General features: G+C 36.5%; 1 protein-coding gene across 7 annotated transcripts in view; it reads right to left on the minus strand.

Annotated features, from left to right (window-relative positions):
- Nucleotides 1-20288, minus strand: part of arnt2 (aryl-hydrocarbon receptor nuclear translocator 2) — a 122362-nt gene that overhangs the window by 40682 nt on the left and 61392 nt on the right. For all 7 annotated transcript variants that reach the window (XM_065294273.2, XM_065294275.2, XM_065294278.2 and 4 more), the window contains 4 exons: nucleotides 19578-19654; nucleotides 17289-17423; nucleotides 16148-16222; nucleotides 8508-8659 (listed from right to left, as the gene is read on the minus strand). In XM_065294273.2, coding sequence (XP_065150345.1) covers nucleotides 8508-8659; nucleotides 16148-16222; nucleotides 17289-17423; nucleotides 19578-19654 — 439 coding nt within the window. The remainder of the gene's footprint in view (nucleotides 1-8507; nucleotides 8660-16147; nucleotides 16223-17288; nucleotides 17424-19577; nucleotides 19655-20288) is intronic.

The following is a 20288-nucleotide window of genomic DNA, read 5'->3' on the forward strand; positions in this document are numbered from 1 at the left end:
TGGTGGGCTCACCATGATCCAGAGGGGCCCATGCATTCACGTCATTCTATTGTAAAAGTTAATAGAAAATATGTCAATATTAAATTATTTTCTGTTGCTACACTTTACCAAACTCATTTTCCCCCCTAAATATGATTCAGGTTTTTCGCAGGCACCGTTGACCTTATTAGCTCATAAAAATCCAATAAGCTGGTCAGTCAGACTTTATAAAAATAAACCCAATATTTTAATTAAATGTGGCATGACTACTGATATCTGAAAGAAGAAACAAGAGAAATGTCTCGGCCAGTAGGGCAAAGAGTTCAGTTCAGTTTGATTGGTAGATTTTTAATACTCATAAGTTTTATTATAAGCGGCCTCATGGCGTGCTCTTTAGGAACCTTAGTGGCTAAATAAAAATGTATATTACGAAAAGCAATTTAACAAGAATATGTTGCTTTTTAGAGGCGTGACCCCAGCATTATATAATCATTATATAAACCGTTTTAACCAGTAAGAATTTGTTGATCACTAATACTGGTCCACTAACAAACCTGGATGAAGAAGCGTAAAATTAATGCTGGTCTAAGTTACCATTTTAAAAAAGGTCATGTGAATATTACTACTAACTGAGTTAAGGTGTTTCTTGATAGCTTAGTGGTAGCACTGCATTAGCAGTCCAAAAGGTTTTGGTTTCAAACCCAGGGAACACACATATTGATAAATGCATACTGTGTAATGCACTGTATGTATCTTTACTGTATATAAAATCCTCTGCCAAATGCATAAATGTAATGTGATGTAATGTAAAAACAACATAAGGGTGAGTAAGTCAGTACATTCTGGTCTGTAACACTAAGCTTTTGGCTTGCCGTTTACACCTTATCTGATTCCCTCCCTACCCCACTGTCTGTCTGGAGGGTGAATGTTTATCCGTGGCTCTTTCTACATGTCCTCTGTCTCTCCCACGGCATTATTCTCTATCTGTGGGCAGTTTGCCCGTCTGAAGCTCCAGTCTCACCTTGGCCCTGCTGCACATGAATATTTATCTCACTGATGCCTTCTGCCCTTATTATTTACCCATAATCTCAAAGTCAGTATGAAGAAAGTGACACCTAATGCGAGAACGCCCTGCTTTTTTGAACCCACATTCAAACAGGAAATACAAAGTATTTTTTTTTATTCTGGGATGTCTTTGCAGGAAATGCATTAGTAAGAGTATGTTAAACTATAGGGAAAGGGTGGGGAATTGAGGAATTTTCCAATAAAAATGCAATTTATTACATTTTCATATAAATGAATAAATACAGAAACTGAATGATATTTAGTTCTGTTTTGCCCATGAAGGCAGATTGGGTTATAAAACACGATTTGCCACCAGGTCCCTTCTGAACTGGTTGTTAGAATAATGGTCAGGATTATCTGCATCACGGACGTCCCTTCAAATGACATTTAGAATTGAAGTTTTAGATTGAATTTGACCTGATGTTACAAAATATTTGTTTTTCTTTCATGTTTGTACTTGTTATCATACTTTACTTTTCATTCCCACTGCCTCCTCTTTGCCCCTGATGTGTTGTGTGTGTATGCCATAGGTTGGGGAGTTTGGGATTGATGACAGGTTTGATGAATCTTTCCCATACATTTACACCCTCCCAAAAGTACAGCACATATACACAACCAATCACTCAGGTTTTTACAGACACACACAGTCAGAGTTTCTCTCTCTCCTCTCTATCTCACACACACACACGTTTGTTCAACTATCTTTTTTCCTAGGATAGTCATATACGTTATGCAGTCCCTACCCCCTACACCTAACCCCAACCACAAACTAATTCTAACCTTAAACCCAAGTGTTAACTCTCAAACAGCCTTTTGACTTTTTCCCCGCCAGCGTTTTTAAAAAAGGTTGCCAGCCAGCGCCAGCATTTTTTATGATTTTCACAAAAGTTTAATGCCTTCCAGAAAATAATATTCTTTAAATATATGAACATACAATATAACAAATGAAAGAACTAGTGATGCACCGATGTATCGGCTGCCAATATTAATCGGCCGATTTTTGATGAATTTGAAACCATCGGCATATCGGCAATAGCACGAGAAAGGCCGATATGCCGATGGTTTCAAATTCATCAAAAATCGTCCGATTAATATCGGCGGCCGATACATCGGTGCATCACTAGCAAATATGCTCAATTTGCCTATGTATATATAGCTCAAATTGATTAAAGAGCGTCTTTTACAACTTATTGGATTGTCCTACCTCCTCACTCAACAAGATCCTTTATATTCCTGTTTCTATAAAAATACATAGATGTGTCGTACAGCTAAATATCCACCTAAATTCAGACTTTTCAACTTGAGCGATTCTTGCAAATCACGCGTTATGCCCATCAAACGCTCAATTCGTTTGCCGTCATTCGCGCTGCCTAATTCGCATGAATTGTTTATTAATTAACTGCATAAAGAAATCCATTATATGTAAAAAAAAGAGTTAATGTTGTTAATAAAATAAATTCTGAATAGCAAAAACCACCTTTGAAGGTTGTCATATTATATTAGTTTTAGCTTAATTTGTGCCTCTCTTATTATGTTGGTCAGTTGAATGTTAATTAGATCCAATCCATGTTCAGTAAAAATAATTTGATGCAGAAATAAACTAGCTAATAGACCAACTGTATAGTATTGTATACAAGTGTTTAATATCGGTATCGGCATCGGTATCGGCCAGAAGTTGTCTGTTTAAATCGGTATCGGCCCAAACAAATCTTATCCGTGCATCCCTAGAAAGAACAGATCCTTCCGTTTCATCCTACCTTTATTTGTTCTTTTTCATCCTCTCTCAAATATGGGTAGGTTTTTACAAAAATAGCAAATTTTAAGCTGAGATAATTGCATTTTTATGAAGGACTTTTGAAAGAGATCAGATTCAGAGCGATTAACAAAACATACACAGAGTTTAAACTGTTGGTTAAGAGCACCACCTGGTGGATTATAGCGGAAATACAGATTGCCAGAAAATCTCAAGGAATCGTTTACTCTTCAATGACGAGTTAACTCGTCAATGGTGGGGAAAGAGTTAAAGGGTCGCCAGAAAGTGAGGACCAACATGTTCTCACTTTACTCTCGTTGTCCTCACTTCCATGGTCCATAGACTTGTTTTTATAGAGTACTAGATATAAATACTGTAACCTGACCCACACTTTAACCCTAACAATATCAAATTTTGTTTACAGATACCGATTCAATTATTGACACGGATATCAGCCGATGACGATATATTGATGCCGATATTAACTTGCATTAACTTAATTCTGAAGATTACATTTTCCAAATATTATTTATTTATATAATGACCATTAACTCTTTCACCGCCAGCGTTTTAAAAAAAAAGTTGCCAGCCAGCGCCAGCGTTTTTCATGATTTTCACCAAAGTTTAATGCCTTCCAGAAAATGTTCTTCTTTAAATATATAAACATACAATATACCAAATGAAAGAACAGACCCTCTGCTTTCAAACAAAAAAACCCGTTTCATCCTACCTTTAGTGGTTCTTTTGCAATCAGCTTTTGAATATGGGTAGGTTTTTGCAAAAACACCATATTTTGAGCAAAAAGCAGAGATAATTCCATTTTTATGACGGACTTTTGATAGAGATCCCATTCAGAGCAATCTTTAAAACAGACACAGACATGCAGCAGCTTGCCATAGGGCAATACTTCCGGTTTTAAAAAGTTGCGGAAGGGCGCCACCTGGTGGATAATAGCGGTATTGCGGAAAGACGGAAAATCTTGTCATTGGCGGGGAAGCGTTTTCTCTTAATTGACGAGATATCTCGTCAATGGCGGGGAAAGAGTTAATATTGAACATTATACTAGTGATGTTTCTTTACATTTTCTATCCAAGAGTTTAAATTAATTGGATTTTCCGTTTCTCTTTTGACAGGATATATTGGCCATGACTATCGGCTGTTTTTAAAATAATCGTTATCGGTCGATAAAAGCGATTTTTTTACATTATGGGCTATTGACCGATAACAAATATTGGCAAACATATGGGTGGAACATCTGAAAAAGTGTCTTTTTTTAAAGATTTTTTGTGGTTGTGAGTGATCTCACATGTATAAGAGTACATTGAGTATATTTGTCCAATTACACATTACTTAAAGAGCAACTATTGTCTGATTCACAATTTTACATTTCCTTTGGTGTGTAAGTGTGTATTTTGCATATTAATGATATGGAAAAGGTACAAACCCCAAAGTAAACGATAACGCGAGTTATCATCTCCAACGTTAATCTCTTTTCTTGGACTACAACAAACACACGGATTGTAAGCAACAGTTTACTTCCTCGGATTGGTGATGTAGACAAGACCGACATTTTCATAATTCCTCCCGGGAAACATGGTAAGGAGCGTCTAATTTCCGGCTGATGTCAAAGGTATTCAGGCCAATCACAACGTACAGGTTAGTTGGCCAATCAGGGACACAAAGATTTTCAGATCGATGAGTTTTGTACAAAATCAGAGCATTTGAGGAAGGCAGGAATATCTGTAGCTACAAAAATGCACGTTATGTGGAAAATAATGTATTTTTCAAACCATAAACCATGCAAACACATTGCATTATACCAAAAACACAAAATAAAGTTGTTTATTTAGCAATAAAATATGTGCTCTACAATATATAACATAATATTAATCTGATACAGTAAGTGGTGCTTTTTAAGTAATCTTACTACTTTTGTACTTGCTGCTTAAACAAACCACCCACATTTTATTAAGAAATACTCCATCTCCTTTGATGTTTGAACCGCTTCAAAGGAAACATGTTAACTTGGAAATGATGTTTGCTTTTGGTGATCATTTTATAGGTTTCTCCTTTGTTCTCAGAAACCCATTAGTCATGTTAGTCTTTTGTAATATCCTTTAAACTAACAAAAGCCAGCACCTTACTGACAGGTGGAAAAACCACAGCTGAATCATGTTAGCAAAATGCCAAAACATGGCAACATCAAGTTAAGCAGTCAGTCCCTTACTTTAGCTCCTTATATTCATCTTGTTTACTTGCTAATGTGTAAATAATAAAGTTATAATTAATAACCCAGTGTCTGTGTTTGAGCTGGTCATATTTCTAAACCTCCGTTATATCATTTCATATAAATGCTTATTTAAATTATAACACAAGCATATTTATTTTTCCTTAGAGTTGCATGCATATGACCCAGGTCCTCTCTCAAGGGAGACATAACTGCTTCCTCTCATTCAGTGGTGTGGAAATAAAGAGCAGGATATCAGCGTGTATCCCATCCCTTTTTATGTGTCAAGAGCACTACTGGTGAGACAATTATGAAATGATGAAAAAGTTTATCGAGCGTGGTAGATGGGGAAACTAGATTTTGTATCAGACACGCTTTTATTTTTAAAAAGTTACTGGAAAGTACAGAAGCTACAGTAAAGCTATGCTTTTAACGAAAATAAGCAACTATATGCTATTTAAGGGGACAGTATCCCTTATATTTAACTAATACTTAACTATACAAATGCTTAATGCAATAAAAAACTGCTTATTCGTTTAAAAGCTACAAGGATTAGTGGTCGACCGATAATAAAAAAGTCCACATATCGTCCGATATATCGGCCTCTGCAATATATTGTCCTATCACTAGTTATGATACACTGTCTAAAAAAATTGTCAAAAGATGGTCCCTAGTGGTCACTGGGGCAGTACCCTTTCAAAAAGTATAGCTTTGCACCTGAAGAGAGATATTAGGACCTCAAAGATACATATTGGTAACAAATGTATGAATAACTGTACCTAAATGGTACATATTAGTATTGATACTGCCTCAGTGACAGCTTGGGACCATTTAGACCATTTTGAGCATTTTTTATGACAGTGTAGTGTCTGACATTTTTTGACCAGAACCAGATCAGGTCTCGGGTCAGACCTTGGGTTTTAGGACATACAGGCCATTCTGTTAATAATATATATATATTACCACACATTGCGCGCTATAAGATATTCTCATTATACGGTACTGTATGATACTTGCTGCATTTGGCAGACGCTTTTATCCAAGATTATTTATCAGTATGTATATTTTCTGGAATCGAACCTATGACCTTTGCATTGTTAACGCAATGCTCTACCAATTAAGCCACAGGAACACATTAAAAGTAGAACTATAGTATTGATTCTAACAGGGTCACTAATAGGGCTGTCAAAAGATTAATCACAAAATATACAAAATAAAAGTTTGTTTTGGCATAATATATGTGTGTGGACTGTGTCTATATTTACATTTACATTTATTCATTTAGCTGACGCTTTTATCCAAAGCGACTTACAACTGCTTGGGTTAAAGAGTAACTAAACCCTAAACCAACTTTTTTTAGTTAATGATCTGTAAGATTGAGGCTTTATTAGTGCTGTTCATTGATTTTAGTAAGTTTTTTGACATTTGGATGTAAAGTGTTTCAATACTACAATATATGGTGTAAAAACGTCTGAGTGCTGCCCTCTTCAGGTTGAACGCTGGCTACTGCAGTTGAATTTTTCTATTGGATGGTGGGTCCAAAAAATGAATCGTGACGTAAGCAGGTTCAAGATCACCACGCCCTTGTTACGATCTCACAACACACTTAGTTCGTCCCCTCTATCTCCTTGGTATCTGCCCACTTTTCTTGCATTTTTCAAATATTGCCAGTGGGTGGAGTCAGGCTCTGACCAGGGGTTTAGTTACGCTTTAAGTGTCTTGCTCAGGGACACAATGGGGTGTCACAGTGGATTTTAACCCGGGTCCCTCACACAAAAGGTGTGTGTGTTATCCACTGCGCCATTACCATCCCCTATATAAATATATACACATGCATGTATCCATTTAAGAAACATTTTATACTTTACATATACATTTTAAAATACATAAAATAATTACACACAATAAACACACAAATATATTATGCAAACATAAACTTTTATTTTGTATGCTATTAATTGCGAAAAATCTTTTGACAGCCCTAGTCACTTATAATATTTTATATTAAAATGTCAATATTTCATTTTGTTTGTGTGTGCTATATATCTTTTCGATTTGTAAACCGCATTTTTAGCAAATATAAGCAACCAGCCAAACTCTATTGGAATAAATACGAGTCAAGTCTCTAATGTGCTTTTCATTCAGGGTTCAAAACACCTTAGTTAACTTCAAATTCAAGGACTTTCCAGGTCCAATACCCTCAAATTCAAGGACTAAATGTGGGGACACAATTCAAGCCAGAGCAAGGTTGCATCGTATTACCTTTTAGGATACATTGTTAAAGTTCACTTTCGAGGGAACTTGCGCTGCGTCACTGTGGTGACACTTTGGGGACGCCTCCAAGGGTAAGTCTGTCTGAATGCGTATATCAAATTTAACTTAACTTAAAAGAGCCTCACCACTGACACGGGAGCCAAGTAGTTTATCGCTATCTGACATATTGCCAAATACGACGTTAAATGGACGCAGTAGGTATGGCAAGGGAGAAGCCGCATTTGTTCCCTTCTCAGGGAAAAACAGTTACATACGTAACCAGAGACGTTTTTATGTGTCAAACACAACTATGAAAAAAGCATTTTGGTATGAATCAACATTCGCATACATAAGATATAAGCATTTAAAGCGAACAATTTACCACGTGTGCTTAAAAAGTCTAGAATTTTTATGATATTATCCTACACTACATTGGGAATAATATGGATTTTTTTCCAGAAAACGTCTTCAATTATAATAGTCTTTCAATGACCTGTATCTATGCGTGTATATTTTCAAAAACTACCCAAATTCACAAAGGGGAGTCCCCTTAGAAGGTAAAGGCCTATATGTAGAAGCAGCTCACTAGATTATCAAAACAGAGCTATAGTGAGTTGACAGGTTAGATTACGTTAAGTAATGGTACCGTAAGGGTAAAACCCACACATTTGTAGACTTTTTTCACCTCACATCCAGCGAAAGCCCAACCTGGAACCAACAAACAACCATAGAGACCCCTGAGGGATCAAAGTAAATAAGGCTTGCTTGCAAAATGCACTTTTCCAACAGAAGAAATATGTGAGAATAAATCAAGCTGATTCTTTCTGTTACCACCACAGGCGAACACGCTGCCTCATTTCAGAGGTGTTAAACAGAAGGAGAATAAATGGCACCGATCGAATCTCCGAGGACACGTAAACAAAAGACAGACTTATCATCCGGGGGCGACACACGTGGATATGCCCGACTGATGCTAATTACAAACCATATACAAGACCATCAGTCATCAGAAGTACACTTGTTTGTGCGTTGTTATGAAACGCTGGAATTATTAGCAGTCGGATTTTGGGCAATCCAGATAAAGCACTGTGCCCAAATGTGGAGTTAATTTAAACAGTCTGCTGAGAAAAGTTGTGATTTTTTGAAGATACGAAATGAAACAACAGAAGGACAGAATCCAACAGATAAGACGATAACAGAATACCAGAGAGAGATCGATGCTTGACATACTTCACATTTGTGTTTGTGCAAATGATGTACTCGATCTCGTCTGAATAAGGGTTCTGGAAGGTGAAACTGCTCGTTCGGATGAGCATCCATTCGCGGTTCTTCATCCGGAACCGGTACATGACCGACAGGACCTGGCCTTTCAGCTTCACTACCTAAACAAAACAAGAAAGCACAGGGATTCAATTAACTTCAATTTACAACATATTTAAACCTCTTGGGAATGTACATTTGTAAGACTGGCACGGCCCAAAATAGCTCCAGTGGACGAACAAAACAAAAAATCTGTGCGCTGCAAAACATCTGTTTCATTTTTATGCTTTACAGGCTGGTAATCGTCTTCATTTAAGAAATATGCAAACTATGTTCATTCAATTTCACAGCAAATACCGAAACTGTTACCAAAAGCTCCCAATAGGGTCCAAAACATGAACCAAATAAGAGACATTTAAAAATAAAAAAATACATGAAGGTGTGATAAAAACTGGACCCCGTTTTGAGCTCATACAGACACGAGCAACTATTTAACATTCACATTCCTTCTAATCAGCCCTTCTTATCCGAGCTTGTCCAAGTGTTTGGGAAAAAATGCTTTGCATTGAGAAAACAGCTTTCCACTCAATAGAGCATAAAAGACAATAATAAAAAATAAACTTATCTTAGACAAAGTATCTTAAACAGCTCATTTAAACAAACAGAAGAGTCAACCACACAGCGGGGAATAACGAAAACGTAAGTTGAACCCTTAAGTGTATACCCCGCATTAAGAGTGGATATTATTCTTGGCGACGAAAGGCTATTTCTCTTTTTCAATTTTAGAATTGAATGTCTTAATAGGAAAAAAACTAATGTTTGAGGCTTCATCGCACCTCTCAACACTGCCATCACACGCCGCTTTGACCTTCAAATGAAAAGTGCTGCTGACATTGTCAGAAAAGCATTACTGTAAGTGTAGTCGGTGTTTGATGTATCTGAGCATAGAAATAAAGGCCTCCTAAATGTCTTGAAGATATGTCAAACAATCTAACAAGTTAACTATAGTAGCCTAACACTGGGAAATGTTGACATGAATGAAGTGAAAGGTTGATGAAACCACATTTACTTAAGTGAAACAGGAGCGGAAAAGGTAAGACTTTATCATGTAAGGGAGCCAGGTAAAAAGGCATTGGGTTTGATGAGTAGTAAAATATGAAGAGGTCACATGCAAAACCCGTCTGACAAAAAAAGTGCGTCTGACATGTTTTCTTGTTAATACATTTTTTTTACCAGACTCTTATGTTTAGGTTCAGTAATTTTACTTTTGCTTATAATTTATATCATTCCCCACCAGCCTTTTTTTTAAAGTTGATTTTTTACAAAAGTTTCACAAAATGCTTTCCTGGAAAAACTTTTCTACAAATATATAAACATACAAATAAACAAATATACATTGCAAAACATTATTTTCAAGAAAAAATTCTTAGTATTTTTGTCTTGATTTTAGTAAAAATATCTAAAAGTTCTTAAATTAAAATGCTTTTTCTTGATGAGCAAAACAACCCAAGAAAATAAGTCTAGTTTTAAGACCAAAAATATCAAATGTAATTGATTTTGTGCATGAATTTTTCTTGAATTTACTGTTTAAATTTTTTTGCTTGTTTTATGCACAAAATCACTTACATTGATATTTTTGGTCTAAAACTAGACTTATATTCTAAGGTCGTTTTGCTTATCAAGAAAAAGCATCTTAATTTAAAAATTTTTAGATATTTTTACTGAAAACAAGACAAAAATACTAAGATTTTTTTTCTTGAAAAAAAATTTTTTGTAGTGTATCAAATGAAAGAACAGACCCTCTGCTTTCAAACAAACAATAAAACAAACAAACAAATTAAAAAAAAAGTTTTATCCTATCAATTTTTTTCAACTCTTAATCAATTTTTGTATTAAACTCTTAAGCTTATAAACTCTTAAATATGGGTATTTTTCTTAAAAAATATAAATTTTTGTGCAAAAAGCTGAAATAATTGCATTTTTGTGAAGGAATTTTGTTATAAATCAGATTCAGAACGAAGATCAAAACGTACACAAAGTTTAAAATTAATAAATTATTTTTTGCTTCACTTTTTTAATAAATTGGGTAATCTAGCCATCTAGTACAGATAACCATAAAAACTCACCAGGAACGCGTTTTTTCATGTTTTCTCTTAATTGACGGGATAACTCGTCAATGGTGGGGAAAGAGTAAATGGCAATAAAAAGGTTTTTAGTCAGCAATTGAAATAATTAATTTTCACAAATGTCACTTTAGAAATTTCATTTCCATTTAAAGGGACGTTTTATGAGACTTTTTAAGATGTAAAATAAATCTTTGGTATCCCCAAAGTGTATTTGAAGTTTAAACTCAAAATACTGCACAGGTAATTTATTATAGCTTACAAGAATTGCCACTTTATAGGTGTGAGCAAAAATGGCCATATTTGGGTGTGTCCCTTTAAATGCAAATAAGCTGATTAAATGCAAACACTGATCGGCATAATGGTTATTTGTTGCAATTGAAACTCAATTGTGCTGTCATGATATGTCCCCTTTAACACATTTGATTGTCTTTGGCTGCAAAACCCTCTAAGTGGAAGCAAGCTTTTTTGGAAAACCACATACATAGTAAACAGTTGCGAAATCACTTGAGATGCAACTAGAAACACTGCAAAATATAAAAGTCATGTAAAATTGTAGAAACTGAAACACACATTAGTTGGCGCTGTGATGCATGTGATGAGGTCCAGGTACTCAAAGTTTGCAGAAAAATCAAAGTGGCATTTAATGGATTTTGCCAACAAATCTGTATTTCTAAATGGCCTGAGACCAGGATTAAGCGGATTGAAGTGAAAGTATTGATGAATGTATATTATATGTCGAGAGCATTCGGTTAAAATCGTCATCCCATTAATGACGGAGGCGTTTAGCGGCTTGTCATATGTAAGTTGTTTCAGATGCGAAGCAATTTATTATTACTCGGCTAAAAGACAACAAAGATGTTTTTTCGGAAAAACATTCAAAGTTCATAAATCATGCAGTTCACAATCAGAAACGTGCTTGACATGAAGCCAAGGAATTGGGAAATCTGGATTACAGATATTAATCTCACTACAGCTTTCATTCATTTATGAATTACGGTCTCCAAATCTCCAAGCGAGGGACTCTGTCAAGGAAAAATCCACTAGTACTCAAATGTCAAATGGATTCAAGTAACCCTGTAATTGCATATTGGTATAGCCATTGACATCTGTGTAAATCAATGCAGAGACATGGGGCCAAGAATAACATACCATCACCAGTCTTTACTGCCTCCTGTACTGTTTCGCTGTTCCACTCGGTTTCATAAGTACAAGATAAGACTTAGATACGCTTTAGAAACAGGTGTATGTGCTCAGCAAAGGGCAGCGAGTGCACGTCATCTTATGTGTGGTCTCAAGTTTTGAAGGCCTCCGTTTATCTACAAGCTTTTTTCTGGACATCAGCCAGATGCGTCTTTATCAGCAGTCGACAGAGCTACGCTGAGAAACACTGGAAGTACTTCCACAAATCTCTTTGTGTCGCGCTGACCACTCAACCTTGGCCTTCTCCAAAAAGCATTTGAGGGTCTTTAAAAAACCCGAGCACGTAATAAACTGGGCGCAATCGTCCGGGGGGCAAAAAATAATAATTAGCCCACAATACAATCCTAAGGGGTTAGAATACAGCCACCCAAAGCGGCACGCATTGGCACGACTGTGTTTGAATGTCAGGATGAGAATACTGATGACTTCCCAGACAGGAAGTTAAAGAGAAAGGACAAAGCTCTTAAAAGACAAGCATACTGAAGAACAAAGAGCAGGATGAAAAAAGAGAGAGAGAGAGAGAGTTAAAGGCCTGTAAAAGACCAAAAGACAAAAAGCCAGACTGAAAAAAAGAGAAAGAAAAACAGGAAGAAGGTGGACTAGAAGTCAAAGAGTTCTTGATGAACGTGCAACAGCTTGAGGTTTAATTGGCAAAGGGATAAAACAAGAAATAAAAACAACAGCAGGAGGAACCGAGGTAAAATCTTTAAATGGAGGTAAAACAGAAGACTGTAAAAGCAGCCAATCCACCTCCTTCACCGCACTCCATAGGTGCTTACCGTCGTCTGAGCGAATTCCTCTCAGCGGAGGTCAATCTAAAACATTTAACCGACTCAGCGGAGAGCCGTATGCTGAATAACAAAATCACACAAGAGTCAGGTCCACCGACTGAGAGGACAAAGAATTGTGGGATACGTGGAGTTACTGTCACAACAAGGTCATGGCGAATTTATATTTGCAGCTTTGATACTGCAGAGAAACCTTTTTGTAATGTTAAGCATTTAGGGATCAACTTTGTGTTTTGAATAAATTTACGGAGAAACATCTGAAACGGAGTACAGAGTTCAGATCATCTCTGGCCTGCTCCAGAGTAACTTGGACCCAGAAACACATTTGAAGTGTTATGCACTGAAGTAAATGTCTTATTTTTAATATTCGCAAATCAAAGGTGGGATCGAATTAGTTAAATGTCAGCCTGAGACATTTAAGTTTTATTTTAAAGCTCACATAACACACACAGTTTCTGCCAAACTCGTGATAATCTTGGGTACCTATAGAGTAGTATTCAATCCTTCATATTTTCAAATAGTTTTTCACATTGTCAGACTTGTAAATGACAGAACAGCCTTTTTTTTTTGGAAAAAGGTGGAACTCTTGAAAGAATACGGTGGGAGAAGATAAAGAGTTACGAGTACAGCACAGCTTTGTTCGTGTTTTTTATATTACGTGCACTGATGCTCCGATTGCAAACAAAACACTTGAGATTAGATTTTGATTTATTTACTGCCTGTGGTTCCGACTTCTCAAAGGGGTATTTTAACGTTAGGATGGTCCATCAGTTGTAAACGAATTGCAAATCCGGCATTGAACTGGGCCTTGTTTGTAAAGCAATCGTCTCCGAAATGCCCCCTCCCCCCTTTTATTAAGTGCATGAAACGCAAAATGAGAGTGAATTTCAGTTCACACAGAGGGTGCTGAGTTTTACTTGCAAACTTTGTCATGTTTTGGACATCACGCATTAATTAAATAGATACACACCAAGCCAACGGTTGACATTCGAATCTTTTCAAAATTAGTGAAAAAAAAACAAAAAAAAAAACAAATGCGAATTAGGTGCGTTATCATCAAGTTCTTCGAGCGAATGGCGGTGGGATCGGTAACCTAGTAACCAACAGTAAACAAAAAAGGCACGCTTAGAAAATGGAGATAGGATGTAGTTACGATTGGTTATAAATTTACTTGGAGTACAGCTTGTAATTGCCAAACTGAATGCTGTGCACAGAAGAAGGAATAGCAAGGGCACTGAGACGGGTTCGAGGAGCATATATGCTACATACGACGTCCGCTGATACAGCTAGATGGTCAGTCACGTGGGTTTAATGTTTGTTACGTCAGAATTTATTGGGCAAATGCGTTTCCATTTTTCCATTTACATATTTTCGCATAAGTCAAAACCCACCTTTTTGCGAATTAAAGCAACACTATGTAGTTTTTATACCTTTAAATAATGTCTCTAAAATTATTTCAGTGATAGAACAACTTTTAACTGGACAAATTGTACTGTTGCTGCAACCTGAGCAGCCTCCTAGCTGCTACAAGCACACTATGAAAGTGGCGGTGGAGGGTAGAGCACACAGCCCCGCCACTCCCCCTGCCTGCAGAAGAGTGTCTGATAACAGGCACTGTTGCGCTTTTCAACCACATGGGGGAGTTGTAAGTCATTTTTACATGGAAACTACATAGTGTTGCTTTAAGGTATTTTAATTTATAATTTTGCATTTCCATCACTCATTTCTAATGCGATGATTCAAAATGTGCATAAAATTGGGGTGATGGAAAGCAAGAAACCAAACTACTTAAAGTTTTTGTTTGTCGAATTGACAAACGTGTGGGAGTCGGATCATTCTGATTGGCTGATCAGCATAGCAATCAATGGACAACAAGAAAAATTAAAGTGACGAACCAAGCAAACAACAAAGCTGGAACGCACAGAATACTCATTTTTTCCCAATACGCAAATATTTTTTAAAGATACGGCTCAAAAGACATTACGGATATCTCGATTCCGCCTGTGGTGAGCTGGATTTGTACAAAACTGGTAAGCGAACATTGCTTTGTTTGTTTGGCATCCGAGCATTCACAAGTTCTGGTTCCATTTTAAGTAATGAACACCGACTACTGACACCTGCTGGTACAGAAAGTTATCACATCTCACAGTCTGCGCTACTTTGTTGGCATCGGTTTGGTGTGTCCCTTCCCTATAAGAGACATATAATAATATAGTGGACAAAATCTTATATCAGGATTCTCTATTTGACCTATAGACCACTTTCGTGTTTAAAAACAGAGATGACGTTTTTTTGTGGGCGGAGCCAATTTGGTTGCAAAAAACTCTGCAGTAGCGGTGAGAAGTGTTTTAGCATTAAACTGTGATATGGATCCGGTGTTCTGTCGAAGTCTGATTCCCCCATGTTTCCCTTTAGTGCAATGTTTCTTTTAGCGTTTTAATCACGTTACATTTATTTTTTTAGATAAATAAAAAGTTTAAATTGCTTGGCTACTGATATGCTGGTATATAATGTATATGTATTGTTCTTTTTTGCTAAATCAATTATTTTTACAGTCTGAATCGCTAAAGTACATATAAAAGCAATACTATCATGCATTCTATATAATAATGTTTATTAAATAATTAATCATTTTCCTGTTTTCTATTATTTTTTCTTTATATTTATAACTTATGTGTTTGTTCTAAAACTATTATAAAAGTGTTATGTTTACACATAAATTAAAAAGGCCTGTTTATATATTAATAACACTTTACATCGTGTGTGTGTGTGGGGGGGGGCTATATTTATATATTTATTAAGTATGTAAACATCATAATTTTAGAATAAACAGGAAGAAGACATAAGCTAAGATATAAGGAAATAAAAAGAAATAATAGAAAACTAAAATAATTATGAAATATTTCTTATGCTTTTTCAGTATAAAAAAACATTTATTCGGAATAAATTATAAATGTAACGTGAAAAAACGCTATAAGAAACACATAAAGGGAACAGACTTCGACAGAACAACGGACATCTTCTCTACTTATTTTCTATTCTAATTATTTATAGATTTCCAGATGATTTCATCGCTCCAGTCTGTCAGTTTAAGGGCTTATTGCAAACATCTTTTTTGGCATTCCTATTCTAACACTCAACAGCACAACAGGACATTTTCTAGTGAGTTATCTTGCTCGTTTCACTCGTGACTAATTCATTTCCACTGTTTTTCTGCAACCACATTGCGCGCCCAGCTTTAGTGACGTAACTGTGACGTCTCCTCCAAAATGGTCTATTAAATCTCATGATAAATAGAAACAATTCTGCATATTTTCTCACAGACAGACACTGCTGTGCAAGTATTTAAAATTTCATAAAATCAGAGGGGTGTCCAATATTTCAAATAATCATCACAAAAAATAAACTGGGGTACGTGTCAATCAAACAGTTTATTCTCGTACGTTGGCTATATAAAGCTGGCTGCCGTGTTTGGATGTAATAGTGGTCGATGTACCTGTTGGAAGCTTTCTCGCAGGTGGCTCTGGTCCTCCGAATGACAAAACTCCAAAATATCTTTGCCAAGAAGATCCTGTGTAAACACAATAAAATGAACAGCCATATTAATGTTTGATGTGGTAAAGCTCTCATTACTTGTCAAACACTTAGTGCATTAGCAACTGCGGCTTCGGGGCCAAGATAAGTCACTGGGAGATCTTAAATACTTAAAGCTGTAAAATGCCTTTTGGTTGTGTGATTTCACGACTGATCTATGCTAAAGGTCACGTCTCAGTGAAAGCAAACAGGATATGAAAATTGTCAAAAACTCTCTGGCAGTCAACATTTCAAAACCCATGTCTTTTAGGGTTTGTGATGACAGATTATTTGATTATCAAATTTTACATTTATGCATTTGGCAGATGCTTTTATCCAAAGCAACTTAAAGTGCATTACAAGGTATACAATTTATCAGTATGCGTGTTCCCTGGGTTTGAACCCATGAAATATTGCAATGCTAATGCAATGCTCTACCAATTAACTATACAGTAGCACCTGTTTTGAGCCAACGATTCCTTAAAGAACATCCAGTTACACTTTATTTAACATTATTTTCCCATTTAAAGGGATTTTTTCGCAACATCTAGGGGTGAGACTGTGAATTCCAACCAATGGCTCAGAACACAGCTCGCCCTTGCCTATCGAAACGCATAAAGAAGCTACCGTAGCCGCCACAGGACAAACATGTCATTGTGTGAGACAACGTTTTGACGAAAAGCACTCTGTAGAGCAGTTTGTCCGTTTAGGGCTACTGTAGAAACACGGCGGTGCAAAATGGCGATTCCATGTAAGGGGATAAAAATGTCTCAATCTACGGTAATAAAAGCAATACAGTTCATTTTGTAAGCTCTTTATACACCACTGATAGTACAATTATGTATATTATACATTAGATCCTTCTAAAAAAAAAAAGTAGCACAATGCACCTTTAAATATTGAGAAATATGAACTAACAACATGCACTTACTATAGGGTTGGGGTTTGACTAAGGGTTAGTTACCTGTGCTTATCCAAAATGTACTGTTATTACTATAATTATTACATATAAAAAGGCACCGTAAAATAAAGTGTTACTGAACATCCATTGGAAATTGACCGACCTGAGGCTGGTAGCCAATCACATTAATGCAACGAGGATCAACAAAAGTGATGATGCCATCTGAGTTGTGGCGAGAGAGGAATTCTGTCGGCACAGAGAGGCCGTTCATATCCATTGAAACGGGAGAACTGGTCACCTTTAGGGATAAAACAAAGGAATAAAATCGTTATTTAAAAAAAGGATTTATTGTTTGAAGCAAACATCCTTAATATAAAATGGTCACATTTGCTCATTTAAACTTTTTACACGACTGCTGAAAGGTCTTATAATGCATTATATTATTATAAAGGCAAACATATTAGTGCAATACCCTGGGAATAACGATACGATTGTGAGTTTATAGTCTATAATACACCAGAAACGTATTCTAGTATAAAGCGCTGCTTCAACAACAAAAGTTTTACTCATGCTTATTAAAGACAACAGCAAGTATTTTTGCAGAGACAGTGCATTACTTTGTTATTAGTTTAGAGGCGACAAGGTTCTTTGTCGAAAGTTTCGAAATTAATGTAGCGAGCAAATAAGACTAAGTGTTTTGTGTACAATTTCAAATTCCACACTTTGCAACTGTGATATTTTTAAGATAAATGCTTCATAGTTCATTGATTCCTCTCACAGAGATATGATATGAATGTGAAAATGATGTAAATAAAAAAATAGACAAATTCTGAAGAGAATGTGAGTGATGCTTGCCTGTGCTAAAGCCACTGTTTAAATGATAAAGTGCTTTGGATAGTTGCCAGAGTGTTGCTAGGCAGCTTTAAAGTTATAGGATGTGTCCAAAATAGCTCCCTATAGCCTTAAATAGTGCACTATTTGAGGGAATTTTTCCTTTTTCTTTAAAAATTTCTGATAATCTACTCACCCCCATGTAATTCAAGATGTTTAGCTTTCTTTGTTCAGTCGAAAAGAAATTCAGTTTTTCTGAAAAACATTCCAGGATTTTTCTCCATATAGTGGACGTTAGTGGACCTCAACAGTTTACAGTTTCAATGCAGCTCACATTGGGCACACTCACATTATCAACCCGGCAGGGGCGCGATTAACCAATCTGCGCCCAAACGCGGTACAGAGCTATCACACTAGTCAAACGAACCAGGCTTTGGGGATCAAACGCGCCTGAGCGTGGTTTGGTTTGGATAGTGTGAGTACACACACACAATAGCAAAACGATCAATATAAAAAAAAAAAACTTTTTTACTGCAACGTGATGCGCTAACCATCTGATGCGCCAGCGTGACCTTACGTATTACGTAATCATGTCAAAAAGCCACGCATGACATATGCGAAACTACCGCTCCAGCGTGTACAAGTGTGGAAAAAGTGAACCGTTCCGACGTTGTTGTATGTGGAATGATACTAATTAATGTCTTTGTGTCAGTTTATTGTTTAAAATGGTCCGTAAGTGTGCGTTTCACATATGAATCGCGTTACTTTTTGACATAATAACGTACTACGTATGGTTATGCTGGCGCATCACACGTCTGGTGCAAGACGAGAAGTTGTGGTTTAGAAGTTATTTTTAATTTTTTTGGATAAAAATTACAATTGTTTCGCTAGATAAGACCTTTATGCCTCACTTGGGTTCGTTTAGAGACCAGTAAAGCTGCAATGAAACTGTTGAGGTCCACTAAAGTCCACTATATGGAGAAAAATCCTGTAATGTAATCCTCAAAAACTTAATTTCTTCTCGACTGAACAAATAAAGACAAACATCTTGGATGACATGGGATGAGTAAATTCAGGATTTGTTTTATCAAAGTGAAGTAATCCTTTAATAGTGTGCAAAATTATAGTGGGCATTATCAAGTGCACTTATTTAATCCCATAATCCACCACAATATTACAACAGATGTACACACAACAGCTAGCTGCTGTTTCTTCACTGTGAGGTGCGAGCCAAATTAACTTCCGCCGCTTAGTGTCCGAATTCACTCACTCGTTTCCATTTACCAATTCAAGTGAACTATATTAGCAAACTAATGTAGGGAACGAGGGTATAAGGGGCTACTTTGGACACAGCCTTAAAGAACATTCCTATGTGGATGCAAGGGCATTGCTTTGCGGTTGCAAGGATGTTATTATACAATTACCAAGGAATTGTGGGTGGTTTTCAGCAAATGACTAAAGTGCTAAAGTGATCAGGTTGGTTTTTGGCTTGCTGCTATGTGGTTGATATCTCATATCATGTAATTGCCCCCGACAGAAAGGAATCAAAGTCAGTTAAACCCAAAATCATTTACCACTCTAGTACTACTCTGTTTTGAAAACATGGTGTTTTGACGCATACCTGCAGTCTTCCAATCGCAACCAGGCAGTATTTGCTGGTTTGACCCGCTTCAGTGTCTTCATCAGGAATGGTCATGCCTGAAAAACACATTCAAGACAGAACACTCATTGTAGACAGTATGAAAAAACAGAGACGTCACAGGCAAAAAAAAAACAATCAACATCTGGTGATCAGAAGTGGTCAGACGTACACTGGGTCCAGTCAACCCTGCTGACTAAACTGTTTATTTGTAACAAGACACTCATGTCAACTGGACGCAGAGATCCATTAGAAGCTTCCAACCAATTGTGTTCGCGTTTAGAAGTCTTGTAGCATCTGTTGATCATATCTCCCAGATGCTTTAGGAGCTTGTTAATGTGTCCAGTCAATTCTTTTGTTTGTCTGAAAGCAGTAGCACAGCGATTACTGGTCCTGGACGTTGTTGCGTTGTGTAAACTGGAAATTAGCACAGGCACATGGAGTCCAGGGTGGAGGGTTTTTGTTTTTGTTTAAAGAAGAAATGTTAAATCTCCTTTTAATTAAGGTAACGGGTTCTCGTCGATAAACTGTTTTCTTTGCCAGTGACCTCATCATGCCTGGCTGAACACTTGCGAAAAGCTTTTCCTGGTATCATTGTGTCATTTTTTTCCGGCCATGAACTTGATGACTAACCGAAGAAAATTTTGCGTTTTTGCAGCTGTAAATCTTTAAAAAGGTTTTGAGTAGTGATAG

The sequence above is a fragment of the Paramisgurnus dabryanus genome, chromosome 2 (assembly GCF_030506205.2).
Source record: "Paramisgurnus dabryanus chromosome 2, PD_genome_1.1, whole genome shotgun sequence".
NCBI classification, from domain to species: Eukaryota; Metazoa; Chordata; class Actinopteri; order Cypriniformes; family Cobitidae; genus Paramisgurnus; species Paramisgurnus dabryanus.